This window comes from Acyrthosiphon pisum, chromosome X, assembly GCF_005508785.2.
Source record: "Acyrthosiphon pisum isolate AL4f chromosome X, pea_aphid_22Mar2018_4r6ur, whole genome shotgun sequence".
Classification (NCBI taxonomy): Eukaryota; Metazoa; Arthropoda; class Insecta; order Hemiptera; family Aphididae; genus Acyrthosiphon; species Acyrthosiphon pisum.
Genome location: NC_042493.1, coordinates 25,635,179 through 25,660,195, shown reverse-complemented (window position 1 = coordinate 25,660,195; position 25,017 = coordinate 25,635,179). Strand labels below are relative to the sequence as shown.

At 29.6% G+C, this 25,017-nt stretch overlaps 1 protein-coding gene across 1 annotated transcript in view; it reads right to left on the bottom strand.

Annotated features, from left to right (window-relative positions):
• LOC100167986 (T-box transcription factor TBX20-like) overlaps positions 1–7,733 on the bottom strand; it is a 68,064-nt gene extending 60,331 nt beyond the window's left edge. Inside the window, exons 1-2 of the mRNA XM_008188106.3 lie at positions 6,744–7,733; positions 4,384–4,660 (exon numbers count right to left, since the gene is read on the bottom strand). Coding sequence (XP_008186328.3) covers positions 4,384–4,660; positions 6,744–7,074 — 608 coding nt within the window. The 5' untranslated portion in view covers positions 7,075–7,733. The remainder of the gene's footprint in view (positions 1–4,383; positions 4,661–6,743) is intronic.
• Positions 7,734–25,017: the final 17,284 nt, after the last annotated feature.

Genomic DNA, 25,017 nt, shown 5'->3' with positions numbered 1-25,017 from the left:
TCTTGGTCCCAAGCGATTCTATGATTACAGTAGGACGGCATAACCTGTGTGTAAACACAATACGTCGTAACCCATATATCTAACCTGACCATAGTCGGACCACACACCGTTCTCGATTGAGACGGAAAATTTCTCGACCGTATCGCGTATACGGGCAATGTTTAATCAGTGGAAAATAGAAATTATTTAATCGGTTTTAAGGGTGTCGGGCTGATATTTATTAAGGGGCAAAATGCTCGCAATTTGTAGTTACGTAGCACGTTGGCCATACAGACAAATCAAATCGAACCTTTTCAACGATCAATAACCGCGAATTTACAAAAAAAACGAATATGCTTCGTAGAAAAGTGAGATTTAGATTATTATTCTTTTATTTGCACGAGGTAAACATTACTCAAGTCACATTGGTCTCCAATTTTTAATTAACTTAAAGTAGCTCTAGAGAAAATTTGTGATATAATATAGACGTTTATTACAACTTCTGAAAATAAGTCCAAGTTAATCTATATAATAGAGTCTTCAACTTTCAACCAAAAAATAGTTAGGTATTGAAACCGACCTATATTGGAGGGTATAGAAGTTTTTCCAGTGAGAAAAGTTTTTGTACTAAAATTACGTCAACTCCGACACCTTTAACACAATTTAGTTAAAACAATCAAAATATAAAGACACAGCCTCTGTAGTCTTATAACATTTACCTACCAATTATTAGAAAATCATTAACTAATATTGGTTTTCACAAAGATTAATCTGTTATTGGTTATTACCAGCCTTGGTAACGGCTGCCATAACTTAATATTTTTTCTTTTAGCTATCCATTAATGTTTTTACTCGACATAGAAATAGGTAGTGTTTATTACTTATAGTTAGCGACGGATATTTTATCTATTGTTTAATAGCTGTTAGGTAACTGTAAATAATAAATTATGCCAAAATGTAAATTGACCATCTGCGCAAAATCATATAATGCAAACATACCAGTAAAAATTGTATTTAATTGGGTGATGTCTATGATCGTAATAAGAATAATATTGTATTGATTTTAAAAAATATCGATTTTTAATTTAATGGATTGTCTAAGAAAGATAATATTATTATGAAATTACTCGGAGGTGTAAAATTTAAATTAAATACTTCTTTAATACCCAGGTGTTATATTTATAAACATATTGCTGCCAACATAATATATTATAATATATTATCATGTGTTTCTATATTGTATACCAGCAAACAGAGGTCATAGATCCGATCTATAAACATGCGTGAGAGCCGGCAAACAATAGAAGATTATACATTTTATATATACGACACGGTGCAGTTTAATATAACAATAATAACATACGTGGGCACCGAAATCATTATTACTTATAAGTTGTAATTATTAAATGGTATAAATGTGCATTTAGCACGTTGTCGAAAAACTTTTGCGTGAACACAAAGTTTTCGACGACACCGCTGTGATATGATCTCGCAATACTTTGGAACCAACAATAAACGGATATTGGACCGATAATTTTAATAGTTATGATAGCTTTTTTTTTAATTGTATTTGATTTTATATAAAAACAGTTACAATGATGTACTGAAATAATTGCATGTTCAGATGCATGTCTGATTGTTTTTTTTTTATTTATTTAGTGTACACGACCGTGTAATTCAGTATATATTTTATTACGCAGACGCCTGATAATGATATAATTAACGTCGAAACTTAATCAATATTGCTACAAGAACGTCATAAATAGTGAGGAAAGGAGATCACGTGCTCAAATAATTAGAGATAATACATATTATTATATTATACTAATTTATGCTATTTTTCCGAAAATATTATTACGCCAACACTTTATTGCCATCACATCATCATAAATTGAATATACATATTATTTTATCACAATATAATATTGTTTATTTAATCTATGATATTATTATTATTATGACTTTTCGTAGTATAACATTACATCCATAACAATTATTTTTACGGATATTGAGGTCGTAAAAGATAACCAAAAATTGTGCGTGTTATCTATTATACTTTATTGATTTTTGTGAAATGTCCTCGATGGTCGTTTATGCGGTTAATTTTCATTTCATCTCGATAATAATTGATTCGGAGTATGAAGAATATTATATTATAAAACAAAATGTAATGAAATGAAATGTTCCTATGATAAAGAAACGATGGTAATTAAAAAAATATTATATTAAATTTGTATAATAAAATAATATCATTTTTGAACGATTATAGTATTGAATTGCGTATTCGATTCAGTTCGATATTAGTCAATTGATTTTATATTCTTGTGCCTATCTTGTTTATACTTAATTTCAGTTTGCTTTTACATTTAATTGTAATTATTGTTGTTTAATATTTTATTCAGAACTTTGAATATTTGATATCGGAAATCAACATTTTGATATTATATAGGTATGTATAAGGTACTAATAAATATTTTGTTTATTTATATAAAATATATGATTTTTCTTGGTTGTTAAAAAAAATCATGATTATAAACATGACTTTAAATAATAACTCAAACAAACCACACACAACATTTTAACCCTTGACAGACATCCCCGTCCTATGTAGGTTGTATACATGTATACATTAGTCGCATACAATTGTATAATATGTAACATAAGAATTTATTTCCAACCTACACCAATTATTTTAGAGTAAAGCTATTTGAATTTGTCGTATATAGTCTATACTTGCAAGATCAAATCAAAGTTAAAGTAGACCTTGATTTTTTTGATTGTTTTCTTCAAAAAAAAATTAATATGACGATTTTTAATTTTTTGTTTTTTTTTAATAAACTTTTTTCAGATTTAGTGTGGTAAAATAAAAAATGTGGTAAAATCGATCTTAAGTAGATAGTAAGATAAATTCAAATTTATTCTCTAAATGCTTATTTTTCACTAAATCAACATTGAAAATAGAATACATCTACATTTATATGTTGTGCTGGTTAGACAAAATAAATACAGAAAATCACAGCTACCAACCACATTAATCTTTGGGTCATCATATACCTAATATATTTTATAATATTATAATAGAAATATACATAAGTATATAATATATAATAATTGTATACTATCAATACTCAATACTCACAGTTATGGTCATACACGCATATTTACACGAATAGTTATTAAATCCATTTGTTTTTTAAGTAAAGTAAAAAAATCGTTTCAAGCTTATCAGGTTAATGAAATAAAAAATAAACTTTATTGCGCCTAAAAACATGAATGGTATTATAGGACATTTCAGCGTGATAAAACCGTTTTTAACGACTGAAAATTGAATACTGTAAATCTGTTTACCTATCACAAGACTAGCTAAAATAACGATTTAGGTATAAATCGGTTGTAAATATTTTATTTTATGATGTAGTTAATATAATAATACAGTTTTAACAACTATTGCGAGATGCAACGAAATTATATTAAAAAGTATACCTAAAACTTCTTGAATGAATAATTTTCGTTTGAATATTGTTTATTAACTTACAGTTAGGTATCATATTGTATTTAAATAATAAATATATTTTTATAAAATATTTGAATTTTAAGGAGAAGTGCTTAAAATGTATAGGAATATAAAATGGTTTTACACTTTTAAAAGCTTCAATAGTTTCATAATAAATACCGTTAAAAATCAAATGAAAATCCAACTTGTGTTGTCAAATTAAAGTGTCATTAGCATTCAACTTGTGTGGTAAAACGTTTAGGATAATTCAATTCTATCTACACAAATATTTAATGATGTTGGTACTCGTTGGACGTATTATTATAATGTTTCTCATATTTTCCCACTCGGAATAAAAAAATAAAAATGTTTTTTTTTGTCGAATATTTAATGTACCTAATATTTTATGTGAATTATATTATAATACATTAATGTATATAATACGAGAATAAGACGTTTGGAATTTAATTCAATTTTCACTTTATATCAGTAGTAAAATATAATTAAATAAATATGTTCCGATTCTAAGTTAACTCGTTTATATTTTAAGATCTTTACTTTTTTAAAAACTAACTACAAGAACTGCTAGGAAGTGCTTAACATAATATAACTTATTTTTATCTGCTGCAGGCGTTGAGGTCGCTTTTATGTAAAATGTATACTTTATATACCTATGTGGGTTTTCCGAGGCCCTTAACGGATGATTTTAATCGTTAATGTTTCACCAGTAGAATGATAATCAAGAATAATAAATACAATTATACGCTAAAATATGTTAAGGTGACGTGTATGTAGCCAAGTGGTAGGTAATCGGGTGCACAATGATATTGATGCCTATAATATTATACCTGTTTACTGACCTGCCCGTTTGATATTATGATGTCTATAATTATAATATATTGTTTACTGACCTGCCCGTTTTCGTGATGATCATCTCGGTGCCGAGCTCGTTAAACTTGTCCCACAGGTCTTTGGTCTCCAACCGACAGCTGACGTGCTGCAGCTCTTCCGAGTTGCACCGTTCCTCGAGTACCGGATCCGACGAGGCGGTGGTCGCCGCAATTGACGGCGGCGGCGGACTGGACGTAGACGACGATATGACAATCTCGTCGGCCGGCGAGGCCCGGGACGACCGGACTGTGACCATCGTGTCGCTGCTCAGGCGCCGTTTCCTCAACGGTTTTCCGTCTGCAAAAGCCGGCACGAGAAATGATGAAACAAAAAAAATAATCATTTTCATTTTCTCGTTTACCACACACTAGGCGTGCCTACACGCGTATATTATTATATATTATATCGCCCCCCCCTCCCCGTGATCGAGTAAATATAGGAGTACCGAAAATACATGCAGCGATAAACGAAAAATATCGATTTAGCTAAGAACAATACAACTTATATTTAGATCTCTTTTTGAGTCCATTCAAGAAAATATTATTAAATAACCAATAGTTAGTTAGTAGGTACTGTGGGAATATTTAAATAATTATTCAACGACTATTGCTCTCTAGGTAGTAAAGTAAAATATTTTTGAGTTTAAGATCGAAATTTTCAGATTGACCGATATAACTGGATTTCAAACGTTGGTTCATCGTTTAATGAAGAAAAACTTTTACAATTCTATGATAGTTCTATCTATTGACATGATTAGTTTTATGAAATCATTATTTTAATGCAATCAAAAAGTGCTATTGAAGTTTAAAATACCTAATAAATGTAGTCTAACATTTTTTAAATTATTGAAATTATTAGTCCACCCATCCTATTACATCGTGACATGTTACCGATTAAACGAATAAAAATTAAAAAGTTATTAACTCTATAGAACAGACTGTACACCTAATTCAAAATAAATTGCTCTTCATGACTCAATATTTAGTCAATAAACTGTTATTAATAGATAGTCAATGTAAATGTGAACGTAGACCCAGAAAAAGTAGTAACTAGTAAATATATTGGGTACTTCTAAATATATATATTTTATTTTTTAATTAAAAACTATGCGCGATAACTTTTATTTTTGATTTGATTAAAACTATTTGTATACAAATATAATATAATGATTATTGTACTTAATACATGGTCGATATAATATTATATAAACTTATCGAGACATATGTATGTTTAATGTTTATTATACATTAACGAACGTGTTGGCCATTGGTTCATTTTTTTTTTTATCAAATTGTTCAACACGTTTTCGTCAAAAATTTCAAATTATTCATACAAGCTACATAGATAGAATAATAAAATGCAAACTGCATATTATAATATATTAATATAATATTATGTGGTAGGTACTTGTATATTAATTTGTATTTCAAACAATGTATGCGGTAAGGTTAGGTCGGTTGTGTGAGAGGTGTATAATTTGTGTAAATTTAAATAAAATACAATATAACATAATGTTATATTGTACGAATTGTATTAATATTTTCTTTCATAAGTATTGTTCATTATTTTTATTGATTATATTATTAATCTATATCTACGAATGTTGACGGATTACAGTAATATTTGGTTATGAAAGTGAATCGATAAAAATAATATTATACAATCAATGAGTAGTATAAAGTATATTCATATATCATAAAAATCGTCATAACTAATTTATAAATACCTAATCATTATGACACATAGTAAACAAATCGGTCAGTTAAAACTTCAGTCAACTTTATAATATTAATAACATAAATAATGGTTTAACTCCGATAGTCAATTATAGTATACATTATACCTATAGCATGTAGGTACCTATACAATATTGTTTAACTAGATATGTACTATACATAATTTAAATTAAAACCAAACATAGGTACTTATATGCGTCATAACATTCGAATCAATAATGAAACTTTTTTTATCTATAACATAGGTACGAGTGGAAATATTATAATACAATTTTATCAACGTTTGAGGAGTCATCGAGTGTATTGAACTTTGTACTATTTGTACTATTCAAAATATCATTTGTAAATGCAAACATGATAAAAAAAATGAAAATTTAAGTTTCCCACGTTAAATTTCCTGGACTATGACCATGGTATACGTGAAGCCCGCTTATCTCGACTCGTGTAATTGACGAATAAGGTATTCGCCATGTTAAGTTGTTTAGTTGTAGATATACGATAAATAATAATGATTGAACACACCTATTGTTCGAATACAGCATTAATATACAATATTTACACATTAAAATATACAATATAAGACACTTTTTAGGTATAAGTACATTACAATTTGTATTTTATACAACCATCCGACATTTCCTCACCTTCGTCGTCGTCAGTGGCGGCGGCAACGGTTTGATGATGACGGCGGCGGTGGTGGTTGTGATGGTGGTGATGCATGTGGTGACGGCGCTGGTCCCTGTCGTCACCGTCATCCGGTGGCGATGGTGTGGACAACGAGGACGAGGACGACTGTTCGTCTGCGGTGGCCGTCGCAGTTGCTGCGGTAGGCCGTTTTCCCGCCATCGCAGCGGCCGCCGCTACGGCAGCAGCCGCGGCCACGGCACCCTGGTCGCGTCGCGCCAGGATGGCGGCCACCGAAAAGTCCGTAGCGCATGGCCGCATAGTAAAGTTCTGTTCCATTGCAGGCACCATATACCTATGCGCCCAACTCCACGGCTGTATAGCAATGTCTGAAACAATCCTTCCGCCTCCTCCTAGTATACCGTGGTTACGGTAATCACAAGGGGATGCCGAACCGATCTGATACGTGGTAAATGGTTTGAACACGACGATGACGACGACAACAGAGTAATATCGAATGAGTTTTCACGTACAACGATCGAAAGCCACGACAATGGAATAATAGAATCGTCTACGCAAAAATAACAACAACAACACCACTATTGTCCCGTGTGTGTATCATATTATTATCATTATTATTACAATGATTATTTTGTGTTCATCAATGTTAAAATAATTATTATGACGTTATCGTTTTTGCAAAATCACACATAATATTACCATAATGTTATATTGTAACATTGACGATGATGAGATGATTACTGACTTTCGTCGTAGACGCTTACCAACATACAATATAAACGCAAATGATGTTTAATAGGAATTATAATATTATTGTGTGTGCGCGCGCGCGAAGTTTGGTGAAACGCGTGTTAATGCGGCCGACGGACGATAAAAACGGACGCACACGCGCCGCGGGTGACAATCGACGAACCGGCGACCGGTCTCGTGTATGAGTGAGCCGGCCGTCGCCGTCGTCGCAGTCGCAGTTGCAATCGTCGTCGTCGGCGGCGGCGGCGGCGTGCGTCGTACGTTACGCTCGGTGCGTGTTCGTAAATGTGCTCGTGTGCGCGAGTGTGTGTGTGTGTGTGTGTGTGTGTGTGTGTGTGTGTGTGTGTGTGTGTGTTTGCTCGTCTGTGTGCACTCGTATGTTTGTGTTTGTGTGCTTGTATTTGTGTGTATGTGCTTGTTTATGTGTGTGTGTGTTTCCCACTCCGTCACCGGTCGGCACAATGGGTTTTTCTGTTACGCCCCGGACCACTCCTCCGGGGACCATAGACCGCGGTGAATGGGCGGCGCGAAAACTCCACAACCTCCTCATCCTCCTCCTCTCATCGTACGCCGCCACCTCATCCACTATCGGCGGGACGTAGTCATCCACGGAACCCGCCGACCGTTCGACACTAGCACGCCGCGCGCACCGCCGCCGCAGCAAATAACATCGATCAAACGATTATCAAACCGCAATGAAAGCGATTATATTACCATTATTATTGTGTGCACCGTGTACGAGGACGCGTAGTAGTGACGATAAAAAAATAACACATCGCCGCCACTAAACACACTACCGTTTAATAGATAGGTATACGCCGCACGCGTATAAAATATTTTATAGGCGCTTTTCGTGAGCGCCGGCTGTGTCTACTTGACACACACAATATGACGAGAGGGGGACACCTTCGATGAAAATTTAAAATTGTTTAAAAATGTATCCTTAAATATTATAATATAGACCATAGTAATAATTGCTTAGCACCCCCAAATTTGTATTGATTATAATATTATATCATAGGTTTATGGTATTTGGATACATTTATTTCTAAGACTATTATTTCCATAGTAATAATAATTCCTACCTAGGCACATACCTATCGGCTATCTGAATAATAATATATTATATTATATGTAATTGTTTACATTAAGATTAATATTCTAGACTTTGTATTATGTCCGATACTGAAAGTTAGTACATTTTTACAAATATTCAATATCACTTGAAACTGTATTTATAAAAAAGTTGTAAAAGGAAAATTATGCGAAGATATTCAAATTGTGATTCCATTAGTAAAGAAAAGGAAATTTTATTAAAAATGTGTTACTATTCCAGTATAGATACCTATTAGCTGAACGTTTTAAAAATTGAGTTTAATCAAAACAAAGTTAGGACAAAGTACAATGCAACAAGTAGGTACAAGACTGCAGACTACATGAACTATACTAAAAATGTTCATTCAATACAATTTTGGCTAACAATATATAAATATTGATGAAATGATTCAACAATTAAAAATATTTTAACTCCCTACAAAATAAGAATGATATAGGTACCTACTATAGAATCTAGATGATAGGAATATAATACGTATATTATTATGTATAACTTTTTGTTTTTATACTATTAACAATGTGATTAATTTTACATGTATGATGTGTTAACTTTAATAATTAACAATGAGAATATATAAGTATAAAGCTAAAGTGTGATAGTTTTATTATTATAGGTGCATACTTATTAAATTTTCTGTAATATTGTTTGATTAATGTTGATATTAATATTATATTAATGATGTAAATTTATATTTGGTCCCTACTTAACACTTCTCCTAAAAAATATTTCCACAGATCTGTGACACCGGTGATTTTAACAAAATAAAATTCTTGTCCTCGCTCCTAGCATTAAGATCTGCGCACACCTATGGATGTTTGAATGTATAAACAATAGATTGCATTAGTTGGAGTACGTTTTCAATTTAACAAATTCTTGACAGAAATAAACTGTTAAAAATATTGGATATATGCTCCGACCAATGCAAAGTAAATTTCTTTGCCAAATCAAGAATCTACACATTTTTAAAATCAAACCTATATAGAAGTACCTACTTTTTTGTCAGTTTATAAGGACGTTTTGATGAAAAATTGATAGATATTGCATGGACTTTAATAAGTTAGTCTAATGAAGATGTATGATTGGAGAGGGTTGTGGGGGGCAAAGCCCCCCCACTGATCACTTTAGTCAACATAAATCTAGCCCTCCCATAAATTTAACCCAAATTACGCCTATGAGCGCAATAGTTATTATAATAATATACTCTGCAGGGGTATATCCTGCAGCTTTACCTTTTTACACTTAATATAGCTATAACCAAGTATAATATATACCTATACATTATACCCCATAATATATTATAGTTATATTATATTATAATCACAGTATAACTACTCCATTTTCAAACTGTTCAATAACTTTTCATATAATGAGTGCCAATATCAAATACACTAAATGGCATTCAAACAGTTCAGATTTAGTTTTGTGTATTTCAATATAATATGATACAGTAGCGTTATCAACTATATCATTGAAACCTAATATTTATCTAACATCAATAAAATTAATGTACTATATAATATGATATCTAATTTAAATTTGAATTATTAAACTTATCGTTTCTGAGTATATTATCATATTTAAATAATTATATTAGGTACTTAAATTTGAGTCTTATAAAATCGAAATAATATTTATTATTCTAAGAAGAATAACTATTATAATCACTAAAGTTTTGCCTATATTGAGATTCTGTTATCAGTTATCTCAATTATTTTTATATATCAATCGAAGCAACCTAAAACAATTCTAAAAAAACATATTATATTTCTTTATAGGTTTAGTGTATAATATTATTTCATAATAATTGGCATAATATAAACAGCTATAATAATTATAATAATTATTGATTTCTTTGAACATGTACCCATTTTTTTTTTGTCAGAAATAATTGATAAAAAAAACATATTCATAAAATTATAAAGTAAATATAGTATTGTATGTATCATCGTTCATAGTCCTCGGGCCTCTCATATAAAGTCACTGAATGATGGTATGAAACATACTTATACTTATAAATATAGCCTATAGGTATCTTTTTCCCCGTCCGCCAAAATGTAGGTACTGCCTACACATATGTAATATATACTACTTACCTATATTGTATACAGCCAAATACGGAATTCTGAAATAGCTTAAAGCTATATTATATGGAGGTTTAAAGTTAAAATTTTAAAATTTGCAAGAATAAAAAATTCCAGACACATATAATATGGTTTATTAAATAGTTATTCTTTACGCTCAAGAAAATTACTGGGGAAATTTAAAATGATACATTAAAGTAAAAATCCATTATTCAAACATTTGCACTATTTTTCGGACAAAAATTAACTTAATTTAGATACTTTTGAAATAAAATTAACTTAAAGTTAACACGTTAATCTTGAAAAAAAAGTAACTTATTAAGTTAAAAGTTAATTTGAAAAAAAAAGTAACGAGTTAATTAAATTAACGTTTTAGCTTAATTTTAACTTTTAACTTGTTAATGTCCAGCCTCCTTAAATGGTCAACGTTTGCTAATACAAATAAATAATAGCTATATAGTTATATCGAATTGGAGAACTTTCGAGTTTTGAGTAGATATACACACATGTTGAGTATAACCTAATGTATATGGATATACAATTATATTATATTGTCCCGACAAAATGTATACAAACGCATACATACAGATACAAAATTAAACAGCTGTGTCGTATACTCCACGCAAAGGCTTGACGTATATAACAGATATATTTCGGTTTCCGATAAGTTATCGACACCTGCTGTATGAGCTTATTTAAATTCTCCTTTTGGTGACCACGATAACGACTAACGAGTTATGCACAAAAGGATAATTAAACAGAGGTCCAACTGGATTTACATTATACAACTCTAAGGTTACTTTACTCTCGAACAACTGACCATGATAACGAGTACTGGATGTCTGAGTGTGAGACATCTTTAACCTAGACAAAATCTTACTCTTTCTCGACTGACCACGATAACGAGTACCAGACGAGAAAGTAAGTACCTACTACAGTGTCTTGCTACCTTTTCTGAAAAGTGTTGTTCACCACAAAAGCCTGAAATAAAACTTAAACACAATTTTCGGTCAGAAACACTTTTATTGATGCAAGTATGAAACAATCATAAAATAAAACACTTTGCCCGTGCTAGAGTTGTCGCTTACCCGCGTACAACCGTCGCACCTCTAAGCTCCTGTTGAGTTCCACGACGACAGTGGGACTGCCTCGTGCCTGCGTGTGTAGCGGTGTTATATTCACAAAATATATTTAAGTGTCGCCTCAGCACATTTTAGCTTCATTGGATTGAGTAATAATTTACTTATTCGCTAAATTATATTTATACGTTAATATAATATATATCATATAATTTACAATTGTATGATTGTCTAAGCTAGAATACAACAGCTGTAGGTATATTCAAATAATAATACATGCAGGTATATGTTGGTTTACTACTGTCTGCAATAGGTATACTCGAATTGTAAGTGCCTATTAAATAGTAAATATGTATACATTATATAGGTAAATATAATGTAAGTATATACATGTAGGAAATAATGAGAAAAAATAATATCTAAGCAAAAACCGTTTTTCATAGTTAACATAATTACTATGATTTCTCACATTTAATGTTCAAATGAATAAGTGAGGAAGAAGAGCTTTATTTATTTATTTTTTGTTCTTGTTAAATTACTCGCAAAAATAATCGTTATAGCACCAGTGACATAATGTTTTAGCCGGGGGAATTTAAGGGTTTTAACTGCTTGTGAAATTTATTCGGTGCGCAGTATTGTACTATTACCCGTCATTAGTTTATATTATACATTATAAAATATTATAAGAAACTTAACCCATTAAAATCAAAGAATTGCATGAACGAGTTCCATTTAATTATTTGTTCAAAAATTAATTACTTTCTACAGTCTACAGAATACAGAAATGAGACACCGCACAATATATATAGTCACTATATATATAGTCTACAACAAATATTATAAAAAACAACCTAACAAAAAAGTATACTTATCCGAATTTTTTTAGTTTTAATTTGTATGTAAGTACGAGGTATCTACTAATGTACAATTCACTAGACATATGAAATTTGTTTACGTCCACACTCCATTTATATAAAAAATGAGGGTCGTTCCCTTAACGTGAACGCAATGAACGCGTGTCCACGGACCCATTTTTCCAAACACTGTTATGTCTACATTTAATTATTTTTAACAACTTCACAAATCACAATTTAACAATACGCAATATGCGCAAATATGCAATATGCAATAATTACGATTTTCAAAATTGTTATATTAAGGCAGAAAATCAATCTTGAAATACCTAGTACTTAAATAAAAATCATCAATATCAAAATCTTGCAGGCAATATAAAAAAAATATTTCTGATTTTGAAACAGCTAGCATTCGTAGTCGACCTAACTGTTTTTGTTTTTATTTCTACGAAGTACGAAGTGTTAAAAAGACGATTCGATTTCATGAAAAGATAGATTTTATGAAGTGGCTACGACAAAGAATATACCTACATAGGATTTTAAATTCCTTTATTTATGCAGTTTCAATATTTTAGAAAATGCTAGCTTTTAGTACGACTGCAAAATAGTTAATTAAAAATGAAAAATGAAAAATACCCATTATTTTGTTAGTGTCAATTCAATTTATTTCAGATAAGGTTAGGTGAACTCAACAGAATGATTTTATCTTTCAACAATTTGATTTGTGACGCGCACCGACGCCGGTTCAAAACCTCGGCCGCGGGCGGCATTTTTCTTCAGGCAAGTCACGGTGTCCGGAGAGAAGTGCCACCATTCCCCACCCGGGCATGGCAGATACCTACGGATGCCCACTAAAAAACCTGCCAAACTAACAAACACACGTGTTTAAACATACGGACATAAGGATTATAGTATACCTTTAACATAATGTTTTACTTCTCATCTACAACTGAGTAGGTAATAGTTGATAATTTGATTTGTTAAATTTCTGCACGTAAAATGATCCATATAAAATCAATAGAATTTTGAAAGAATGCTTTTTCGCAATATAGATGTATGAATAACTACATCAGTATTAAATGATTATAACTATAGGAGTTGGATACAGACAAAATTTTAATACATTAAGGAATTTATAGAAGTGTATGTTTGATTAATTATACCCGGCCAATGGCATCATTTGAATTTCATTTAAATTTGTTAAGCATCTAATCAACATTGTTGTGTAAGTCACCAGTTGTATACATGTTATATACACCAGGGGGTTACAGATGGAAGTATAGTAAAAATAATTATTTTCACTAAAATTATTTTATTTTTTTATAATCTATGTAGGTATATGCCTTTATGCAGTCTGTAGTATCTATATCATAAATGTAATCAAAACTATATTAAACTATATAAAAATTTAATTTAATTAAATTTAATTTAACTATATAAAACCGGAAAAACCGTTTTTCCTAACCAGGTGCTGGCGTAACGTTACACCAGCACCCGCACATTGAAATATTCTACTTAGGAAGTTCAAAACCAAACTAGGTTTTAGTAACCGATTAGTAATCATTCGTAACCGAAAATTTGGAATTCATAACCTAAACCAAGTACCGGGAAAACCGTTTTTTCTCAACCGGGTGCCGATATATTATAATCCTTAATATACTCTTTGAATATATTTTTATCAAGTATATCCTTGATCAAAAGTATTTTCGGTAGTTTTTTTAACATGAATATATAAAATATATTTTATATTTTTTATAATTTTAAATTAGTATAATTTTGTATATTTTTTTTATTTTTATATTTTAATTTTAGGTCCGTGATGTTAGCGGAAAAATGTAAGCACTAATTTCCGCTATAACACCACTATTTAGTGCTCAATTAGTGCTACTTAACGGAACTGTTTTCAAAATTATTGACGGAGTCAGTCAAAAGTGCTTACTCTAATCCGTTAACTTCACGTGGCGCGTTGAACACCAGCACCAAAATCCGCTATAGCGCCAATATTTAGTGCTTAATTAGTGCTATTCGATGGTACCTTTTTCAAAATTAGTGCTATGTACCCTCCGGTATATGAGATTTCCCGTATTTCGTCCTAGTGGATGCAACATCAGCATCAAAGTCTTTTGTAGTACCAACCTTTAATGCTCAATTAGTGCTATCAGGATATACAAAAATAAAAATTGGTGCCACCTCCAAACCAAAGTTATCACCATCCCCATTTTCAACTTAACGGGATTTTAGAGATTTCTGTTATAACACATTTTCATATAACATGATTTTTATTAATTTTTACATTCAATTAATATTTTTATAAAATATGAATTTTTTATCAACATTTTTTTTTTATAACATTTTCTTATAAACTTTTTTTACCAATTTTTTAACAAATATTTTATTGATTCTGAAGAAGCTGAATTTTTATTAATATTTATATACAATTTGAATTTTTAAAAAATTTTATCAGAGTTTTTACTAATTTTTTCTTTTATATATCAAAATAAGTTATAACAGAAATCTCTGTCAAAAAAATTATTAAATTGTTTATAAAAAATACGTTGATAAAAAATTCATATATTATGAAAAACATAAATTAAATCTATAGTAATGAAAAAATGTAAAATGTATATTTTATATTTTATAAAAATATTAATAAAATTTAATAAAAATTCTGTTTGTTAAAAAATATGTTAAAAATTGATAAAAACCATCTTGAAAATTGATAAAAAAAATTAGTTTGATATTAAATTCATATTATATAAAAAATAAGTCTATTGAATTAATGTTTAATTTTTAATTGATTTTTAATTTTAAAAATTTATAAAAAATATCCATGTAATAAAAAATTTTAGAAAAAATCAGTTTAATAAAAAATCTGTTGTATGAAAATGTGTTTCAACAGAAATCACTATGATCCCGCTAAGTTTAAAAATGGGGATGACTGGTTTGGAGGTAGCACCAATTTTTATTTTTGTATATCCTGATAGCACTAATTGAGCATTAAAAGTTGATACTACACGGAATTTAGACGGAATAACAGATGTTAGAGGATATAGTAGCTGCTATAGATACACGTATGTCCTAATATCAAGTATGAACCAAACCATATACCATACCCGAGGTGCGAAAATGTATGGTCTGTATTGTAAAAATTCATATCTTGAATCCGGGCCATTGCCCGGTTGGGCAAAACGGTTTTCCCGGTACTTGGTTTAGGTTATGAATTCCAAATTTTCGATTACGAATGGTTACTAATCGGTTACTAAAACCTAGTTTGGTTTTGAACTTCCTAAGTAGAATATTTTAATGTGCGGGTGCTAGTGTAACGTTACGCCAGCACCCGGTTGGGAAAAACAGTTTTTCTGGTACTTGGTTTAGGTTACGAATTCCAAATTTTTGGTTACGAATGGTTACTAATTAGTTACTAAAGTATGGAACCAATTTCGAAGAAAATATTTTAGGTTGTGGTGCTAGTGTAATGAACCTGTAGTAGGTACATATTAAGATAGGCATTATAATATCTATAACCTATAACCTAACCTTTTATTTTTTTATTTTATAGATAATTTTTTTTCTATTAGGTATGTCCTGCTGATCCCTGACTATGGGATCTTACAACTTTAAACCAAGGTATTTGTATATTTTTTTCAAAAATTGTAAGGATAGGTACACAAAGTTATCTACAAAGCAATACCTTCATTTCCTGAAAAATTAAATATATTATTTAATTTAATCACCAGAACAATTCATCAAAAGTTGTTACTAATTTCAATATACTAAATGTTGTTTTGGTGTAAACTATAAATTGCTTTGTAAATATATAAGTTATGCCTAACTACCTGGCTACCATTCTTAGTTTTAAATTTTTTTTTAATGTATACAATTACAATGAAGTTATTAGTGACCTCTGTGGAAATATAGTTATATAGTACCTAACCTATACCTACCTAATAATTTTACACACAAATTCAAAATGTTATTGATTAGATATACCTAATAGGTACGACTCACTATAATTATATTATTATCAATTTCAGTTTTTCAATTTTCTGTAAATTCAAATAAAACAAATACCTACAATATTATATTATTATCATATTCACTGCTAAAGCACCTGAAGGTACTACCATACACTTAACTTTACTTATTAAATAGTGAAAATAAGACTATTTTTAATTTGTAATTCTAATCACTAATATTTAATGGTTACTAGCTATAGGTATAACTATCATTATTATTCGAATTACATTAGTCACACCCTTACACTCACGGAAGCTTGTAGGACTATCTAATACTGCCATCTCAAGCGAAATTCATACAAATATTATGGATACTTGATCCTCTTACCCAGTTTTTCGACTTGAGTATTTCGTAACAATATAATTCGATGTTCGTCGTAAAAAAATACGCTCTCGTGATGTATATATATATTATATTAATATTATATTGCCACTCGAACGAGAATCACCCAATGTACAGCCGGCACGCGTTCCTGCGGAGCTCACCCCAGCGCATAATATATTATATTATTATTGTTATTGTTATACAGTTCAATATATTTCAATATAACAATGTACCTCCTATATGAGATCGCGGTGTTTTTCAGCGGGGGTGGTTTGTTGTCGTTTGTCCGAACAGCTCGCCACTTGGCCAAGTGATACACGATCTCTTTCCGCGAAAAACCGAGTCGTCGTAAATCGTACGCAAACGCGTTATTGTGGATATTATAATATTATACAATAACGCACGTGTGTCGTTGTCGTCGTAAAATCGCGATGGGTAAAATATATGAACGATCGTTTTCTGGTCGACCACCACGTGACACGGGTTAGAGAATAATAATATTCTCGTTATGTTAAAAGGTATATTTGAAACATATTATTATAATAATATGATATTTTATAATATTTTATTTATAAGCTTATAACATAAAGGTAATGCGGCTCGTGCGTATTCATCAGTCTTGACAATAATATAGTCATAATCTTGGTGGAGGGGCAGTTGTCCCTGGCATTTTATAGTTGGAGCAAACTATTATTGTTTTGCCCCCTCCCCTATTTTATACTCTAATTCATTGAATATTACAACGGAATTTCTTGAGCTTGAATAAAATTTTTCTGTGTGCAATTTATGTAATTACATTATAATATAAGGAAACTTATTATTACTTAAATTTTACTTTTCTAATTAAGTTTTTCATATTATAATATAGATAAAACTAACTTGATATATTTGCACTCATTTTACAATTCTATAGGAGACTTAAAAAACTGCTCACCTTATGATGTTAAAACGTATAGATTTATAGTTGATAAATTATTTTTAAAAGGGTGTTTTTATACTATATAGGTAAGTATTATTAGACACAATATGTAAGTAATATTTATTTTATTTTGCCCCATTCCTCTCAAAAAATTACTCCAACTTACACCGCTGTGGCACTATCTCCTCTACTATAGGTTTAGGAATTTCAGTTTTACTATATATTTTTTTTTCGGAGGTGTAATAATAATTGTATACGATTATTTTGTGATCGGTTTTCAATAGTGAATATTCGTATATTATAATTAGATAAATATACAGTTGCTAACATGCGTGATGCATTTACAGTATAATGTAGTAATATTTAATAATATCTTCTTACATGATAAATTATATAAGTATTGTTCTATTCAACTGTCATTACGCCACACAAATGCTTGGCGTATATAACAGATATATTTCGGTTTCCGATTCCCAAACCGTCAAACGAGTTAATATCGATACTTCTGGTAAAACATTTATTTAAATTCTCCTTTTAGTGATCATGATAACGAGAACTGCATTAAAGGATAATTTTATAAGGCCTCACAGGATTTATACTCCATAACTTTAAGGTCACTTTACTTTCGAACAACTGACCACGATAACAAGTACTGGATGTTCCGATGTTCGAGGGGAGATATCTTTAACCTAGACAGAGTCTTACTCATTCTCGACTGACAACGATAACGAGTGCTAGTTATTACATGATACCAAAAATACTTTAAAAAATACTACACGTCCAATCACAATACGATTTTATCGACACGACACGACACACGACGTAGGTAGCTGTGAATGCGCCTTTACGAATTACAACCTTTTCAACGTTTATTTAAACGTTGGTGTCCGTACTGCAAAACGTTTTCTACTATAAGATTTCCTCAATCGCCTGTACGCATTTGATAACTATTTTTTAACCATGGTTGCTGCAGTAACCACGCATAATTTTAAACATTTGACTTGAGTAGGATTGGATTCTACTTTCGGGTATCTGAAATGTCTGAGTGGTATTTACTTATAAACATTGTGGTTCACCGCTAAGTAACCACAAGACTCAGCCAATTACTGCGTCAATTTTTTTTTCCGGAAATCACGGCTCACATGTGCATTGAATCATTTTAGAACGTTACGTTACGCCAGTGTCACTCATATTTTCAAGTGCAGAGCAGAGCCTTCCAAGAGAAGTTTTCGCTTCAAAAATAATAATCATTTTTTATTGTTTGAATAAAAATATATACTAATATTATAGGTACTACTATATTATGTTGTGAAAGCAATAAAACATTACATAATATTATTAATCGTGGTATCGTTTATTATATTTAAGTATAACAAATGATGTACCTACATATATAATATGTATATAACGTTTGATAATAATATATTAGTACCTACTATATCTGATCTGGCGCACTTCGTTGCCGGTAAAAAATTACAAATTAAAAAAAATTATGATTGTTCAACTCCTTTTGGGTGCAACTTAGCTGACACCCTGGTAGGCAATCTGACTACGTCGGATAACGGACAATATGCGAACATTTAATTTGAGCCATGCTTGAACCTAATCTGCCCGATTAACCAATGGCAACCAAATAATAAATACTAATTTCTACTAATTATTTCTCCTATATATATAATATAAGTTTTATAACCAATATCAGGCATTTACAAACAAAAATGTCCACCGTAAATATCAAAATCCCTGTTTGAGCACCTACGCGGGTTGGACCAAGGAGGGTGAAAAATACTTAACAATTTATTCTCATACCTTCCAAATATACAAAAAAAGTCATTAAAATCGGTCGAGCCGTTTCGGAGGAGTGCGACCACAACACCGTGACACGAGATTTTGATATATTAGAAGATAATATAAGATTAGCACATGTATTATTATGACCTGTGATTATTTTTATTCAAGCCTGGGCAAAAACGAGTTAATAAGTTAAATTTAAGTTAAAAGTTATAAGTTAATTTTAACATTTTAAATTTAAATTTTTATTAACTTAATATTTATCTTAACAGATTTTCATTGATACACACTTAATAAATAACGATGTTACTTTTAATCAAATCTAAATTACGATAATTTATAAATAATTGAATAATAATACAATAATAATACAATTATTATTGATAATACATTATGTTGCATTAAAATATACTTAATTCACTATTTTAAACCAATTTACTGGCTATTTATAAATTCAAAAATAAATAAATAAATAACTTTACTTAAATTAGTAAGTTGATTGTAAGTTTCCATATAACTTTTAATTTAACTGAGTAAAAAAAAAATGAGGATAACTATTAACTATACATTTTTTTAAACATTTTCTATTAACTTAACTTAACTCAATTAAAAATCATCATTAATTTGCCCATGCTTGTTTTCATTGCAGTAATTGTGTATATTATAGAAACGATTACCTATAAGGCTTTAATAACACATACAATATAATAATTATAAGCTATCTGGTTAATTTAACCGATATGAATTTATAATTCATTGTATATGCCGTTAATAACATAATTAGAAAATTACAACTTTATTCTATGGTTCTCGAATATGTGTACAGTGTGACCTACCTAGGTACCTACAATAATAATAATTATCATACAACGTTATAGGTAGTTATGTGCGTCAAATGATTTGTCTTGACGGTTAAAGTAAATCGTCGGTTTCTGCAGTAAGGTCGTGAAGATTTTCATATTATAAAATTCTTATGTGGTTATAATAATATGGACTTAGACAATGAACATTACAAATGTTAAGATTTATGAGTTGAATGACTAATATTTTATATAAATATACATGATAATATACATCCAGCAGTCATCCCCTGCATTATATTTTATTAAAATTATTCATATACTGGAGCAAACATTTTTCTTCATGTTTTTATACGTTTCTACAGTTTTATTTGTAATATTATGTCATAATTCACTTTCTTTTAATTTTTATAAAATGTAATTTCTTTAAAATATATTAGTATATAATATTATACCTACATACACATCAACAAATACAAAGTATAAAACAATATTAATTAGCAATTACTAATTAGTATTAGTATGCCATAATGATTACATTTTAGGCAAGAAGGGATGTTAGTGTTTTCAAAATATTTAAATTAAGTTTATTTTTTGAAAATTTTTGTTGAAAACTCTTTTTTGAAACGGAGTGCAGTTTGACCATTTCTTGCTTTTTGTCTAAGTGCAGTGTTCGACTATTAATTTTTTATAACCCAAGTGCATTTGAATATTTAAATACAGATATACCCGATACCGCCTGTATAAGTATACATCGCTCCTTTTCAAAAGTGATCCGTACACCACAGATTCCCACTACTGACATTTTAGACATGCGATTCCGCATTTAAATATAATATTATATTATTATATAGACACTTAGCCACGGCGATTGAATAAATATAATCTGCCGACTTGTATTCGCTACATTATTTTATTTTTATTAAACATCTGAATACATCATATTTATTTTCGTAAAGTAATAATATAAATAACATAATAAGATGTCCGCAATTTTGAATTTAACATTTGTCGGTATAAATCGTCTATCCGAACGACATACGCATTAACTTTTATTTGCTATTCGAATTGTTTTTATTTGCAGCAGCAGCAAATCACAATATATATAAAAACCATAACATTTGGTTCTCATCAATAACTAGTTTATCCAGTTTACATAATAACTCTATGTAAATTCGGTTTACCCTATCTTTACGTCGGTCGTTCTACAATTGATTAAAAAAGAGGGGGCAAAATATGAAATACGCAAAACGCATGTATATATTATGATACATGTTCGTTTTGTCCAATCCAAAACAAAATAATCATATCGTATCGATCTTAAATACAATACATTTTACCACGCATAATATTATTATTTTCAGATTAAACTATAGTATTTCCAATATGTAATATATATTTATAAATGTAGGTTATAATATAATAACCTATGATATATATGCCTGTACAAGTTTAGGGTATGTTTGAGCAATATGAGACTGAATGTCTGTGCACGTTGGTATATAATAATACAATATTGGAAAAAGGTTAAAATGGCTATATATGAACATAATATTAAATCAATTACGGCTTTTGTAAATTCTAATCTTTTGTAGCTCATACAAATTATAATATAATTTCATGTTCAACGTTCATTATTTTGATCACGACAAATTCAGTAAATTCGGTCACAATAGGTTTTATTAAATGCTGTGATCTTTAAACAAAAATATTTTGACATACAAACGAGCAAGGCTGGGCATTAACGAATTAAAAATCAAAATTAAGCTAAAAAGTTAAGTTAATTAACGCATTCTTTTTTATCAAATTAACTTTTAACTTAACTTAACGTGTTAATTTCAAGTTAATTTTATTCAAAAGTATCTATTTACATTTTATTGAGTTAATTTTCATCCGAAGAATAATGCAAATTCATAATAAGGTTTTTACTTGGATGTATACTTTTAAATTTCCCTAATAATTTTCATGATCGTAAAGAATAACTATCTAATAAACCATATTATGTGTCTGGAATTTTTTATTTTTGCAAATTATAAAATTTTAACTTTAAACTATATGTGAAGTTAATTTTTTTAAAGTTAACTTTTAACTTAACAAGTAACGAAAAAAGTATGAGTAACTTTTAACTTATCTTAACTTTATTATTTTAAAATAACTTATCTTAACGGGTTAAAAAAATCGTTAACTTGCTCAGTCTAATAAATTCTGAGTTTCTATTAATGAGCGGTCTCCTCTTCACGCGATTCATGTTTTTATATACTTTTCTGTGTTATCCTTATTACTTATTGTTTTTATTTTGTAAACAGATTGAATACATTTGAATAAAAAAAACTTGCCCAGTCTTGCAAACGAGTGTGATAAAACGGACCGACATACTACAAAGTGAATGTGCATATCAGAAACGACACGTTTAGGAAGTATTGTTTGAAACTGTTAAAAAAAAAATAGTTTAAACACTTTATTAGATAATGTTCATAAAATTATTATACAATTATGATCATCGTCACAAATCGGTAGTTGTTACTAACGAATAACATCATAACGATAAGCGAATAACTAGTATAAAATATTTATTATAATAGATCCATTATAGAAATCGAGATAATAATATAAACATGTGTACGAGTGTATAGTTGTCCTATGGGTGGTAATGATGACATGACAACATGTGAACTTCGATAGTCGAATATGACAATAAAAGTATCCAATTTGACGATACAACGTTTTGTTTTATACACACCGCTAAACAAATTAATAATTTATTACGTTGAACGTAATATTATCAAATAACGTAAATTTATTTGAAAATATTGTATACGAGACCGCAAACGTCACGAGGGAGAACAAAACATAGTAGGTACTTTAAAAATGACTGAGTTCTTATAATATTATATATTCGAAAATAATTCATATATTTTACTGTATCTAGTATCCCTTTATAGTTTATTATACATCTTAATATTTATTATAACTACTGCAGCTCATAACTAATAAACAATATTTAAATATGGTAAAAATGGTAAAAATAGGTTCTAATAATGTATTATATGTCATGTAATGTCCTTAACCCGTCGTTGGTATCGCTATGCAAAGACCCACTATTAGGTATTGAGTGAGCGCTGCGCTCACCTCATTGTTTTTCCATCATTATTTATTATATAATGAACATAAATTATTGAAACCAACAACGAATTATTTATAGTTTAATCTTTTACAAAAAATGTTCTTACAATTTTTCTTGATTATAAATTGTGTTAACCACTAAAACTTAATTTATAACTTTTTATAAATAATTATATAATAATATAAGCGTTATCATTCATCATCGCCCTAGTGGTCTAGAATATTTTGCTGATTATTATACAGTACGAATATGAATGTTGTGTGCTCCTTTAAAATAGGTTTGAGCTTACGAAAAAGTATTTGGTTCACCTAATGAGTGAGTGCAACGCTCAATTTATGGATATCAACAACATTGCATGTCGATATCTAATCAAGAATTATTTATAAAATTATTATATTTGCGAAGGTATATTTAAACATGTGTCGATTGAAGTTATAAATAGTATCAGATTATAAGATAATTTATTAAGTAATAAATAAATAAGTGAATCTCAAAATACTAACGAGGTGAGCGCCATGCTCACATCTCGACCACTGACGGGTTAAGCATTTTTTTAGTAATATATTATTATACTGCAAAAGTGCAGCAGAGTGATTTACCAAACATGCTAACCCCATTTATCATTTAATAATTTATTAATTCAAACTTTATTTTTTGGAAATTTTAAGCATACTTTTGGACTAATGTTCAAATACTAATATTGTGTATACCACTTAAGGAGTAGTATCTTTTGGGCTGTGGCAATACAAACTTTAAAGCCAGCCTCTTTACTGTAAATTGTTAATCTGACAATTTTTTTTACATAAAATGCTTACATATCTAGTAGAATAATAGATACATTTTGTGTACTAAGCATTGTAATTCTAAAAATGGTTTTACATAAAAGTCATAAAATGTAACATATGTATCATGTATGTAATATTTAATCTAGTATTTATTAAACTCAAATTAACCAAAAACTTGTCAGTTACGAGTATTCCGAATTATTATACCTATCAAATATTATATTAAAAACATTGACGGACGTCGACCATTTTTGTGAATTTCTATAACCACCTTTAAGAACGCACTTTTCTATTACTGGTATACCAATAATGAAATTATATAATAATATATATTATACGCAGTAATTATACGTTAGTTACTCGTGTACCTAATTTATTACATTTGTATATTATGGTCTATGCTACATATCAGCGCTATAAGTTATCCAAATGGCCAAATAGGTACTAAAAATATGCCAACGTAAACTTAATTGGTATTTTTTCTAATGAAATAATTTGTCAGTTACTCACTACTCAGTGCCCAAATGTCTAAAGCCAGTGTAAAATACTATTGTAGTAATGTGGCAGTCTACTTACATATTATTTTAATACCATTAAAAGAAATATTCCAGAATATCAAAATGTCACATTAC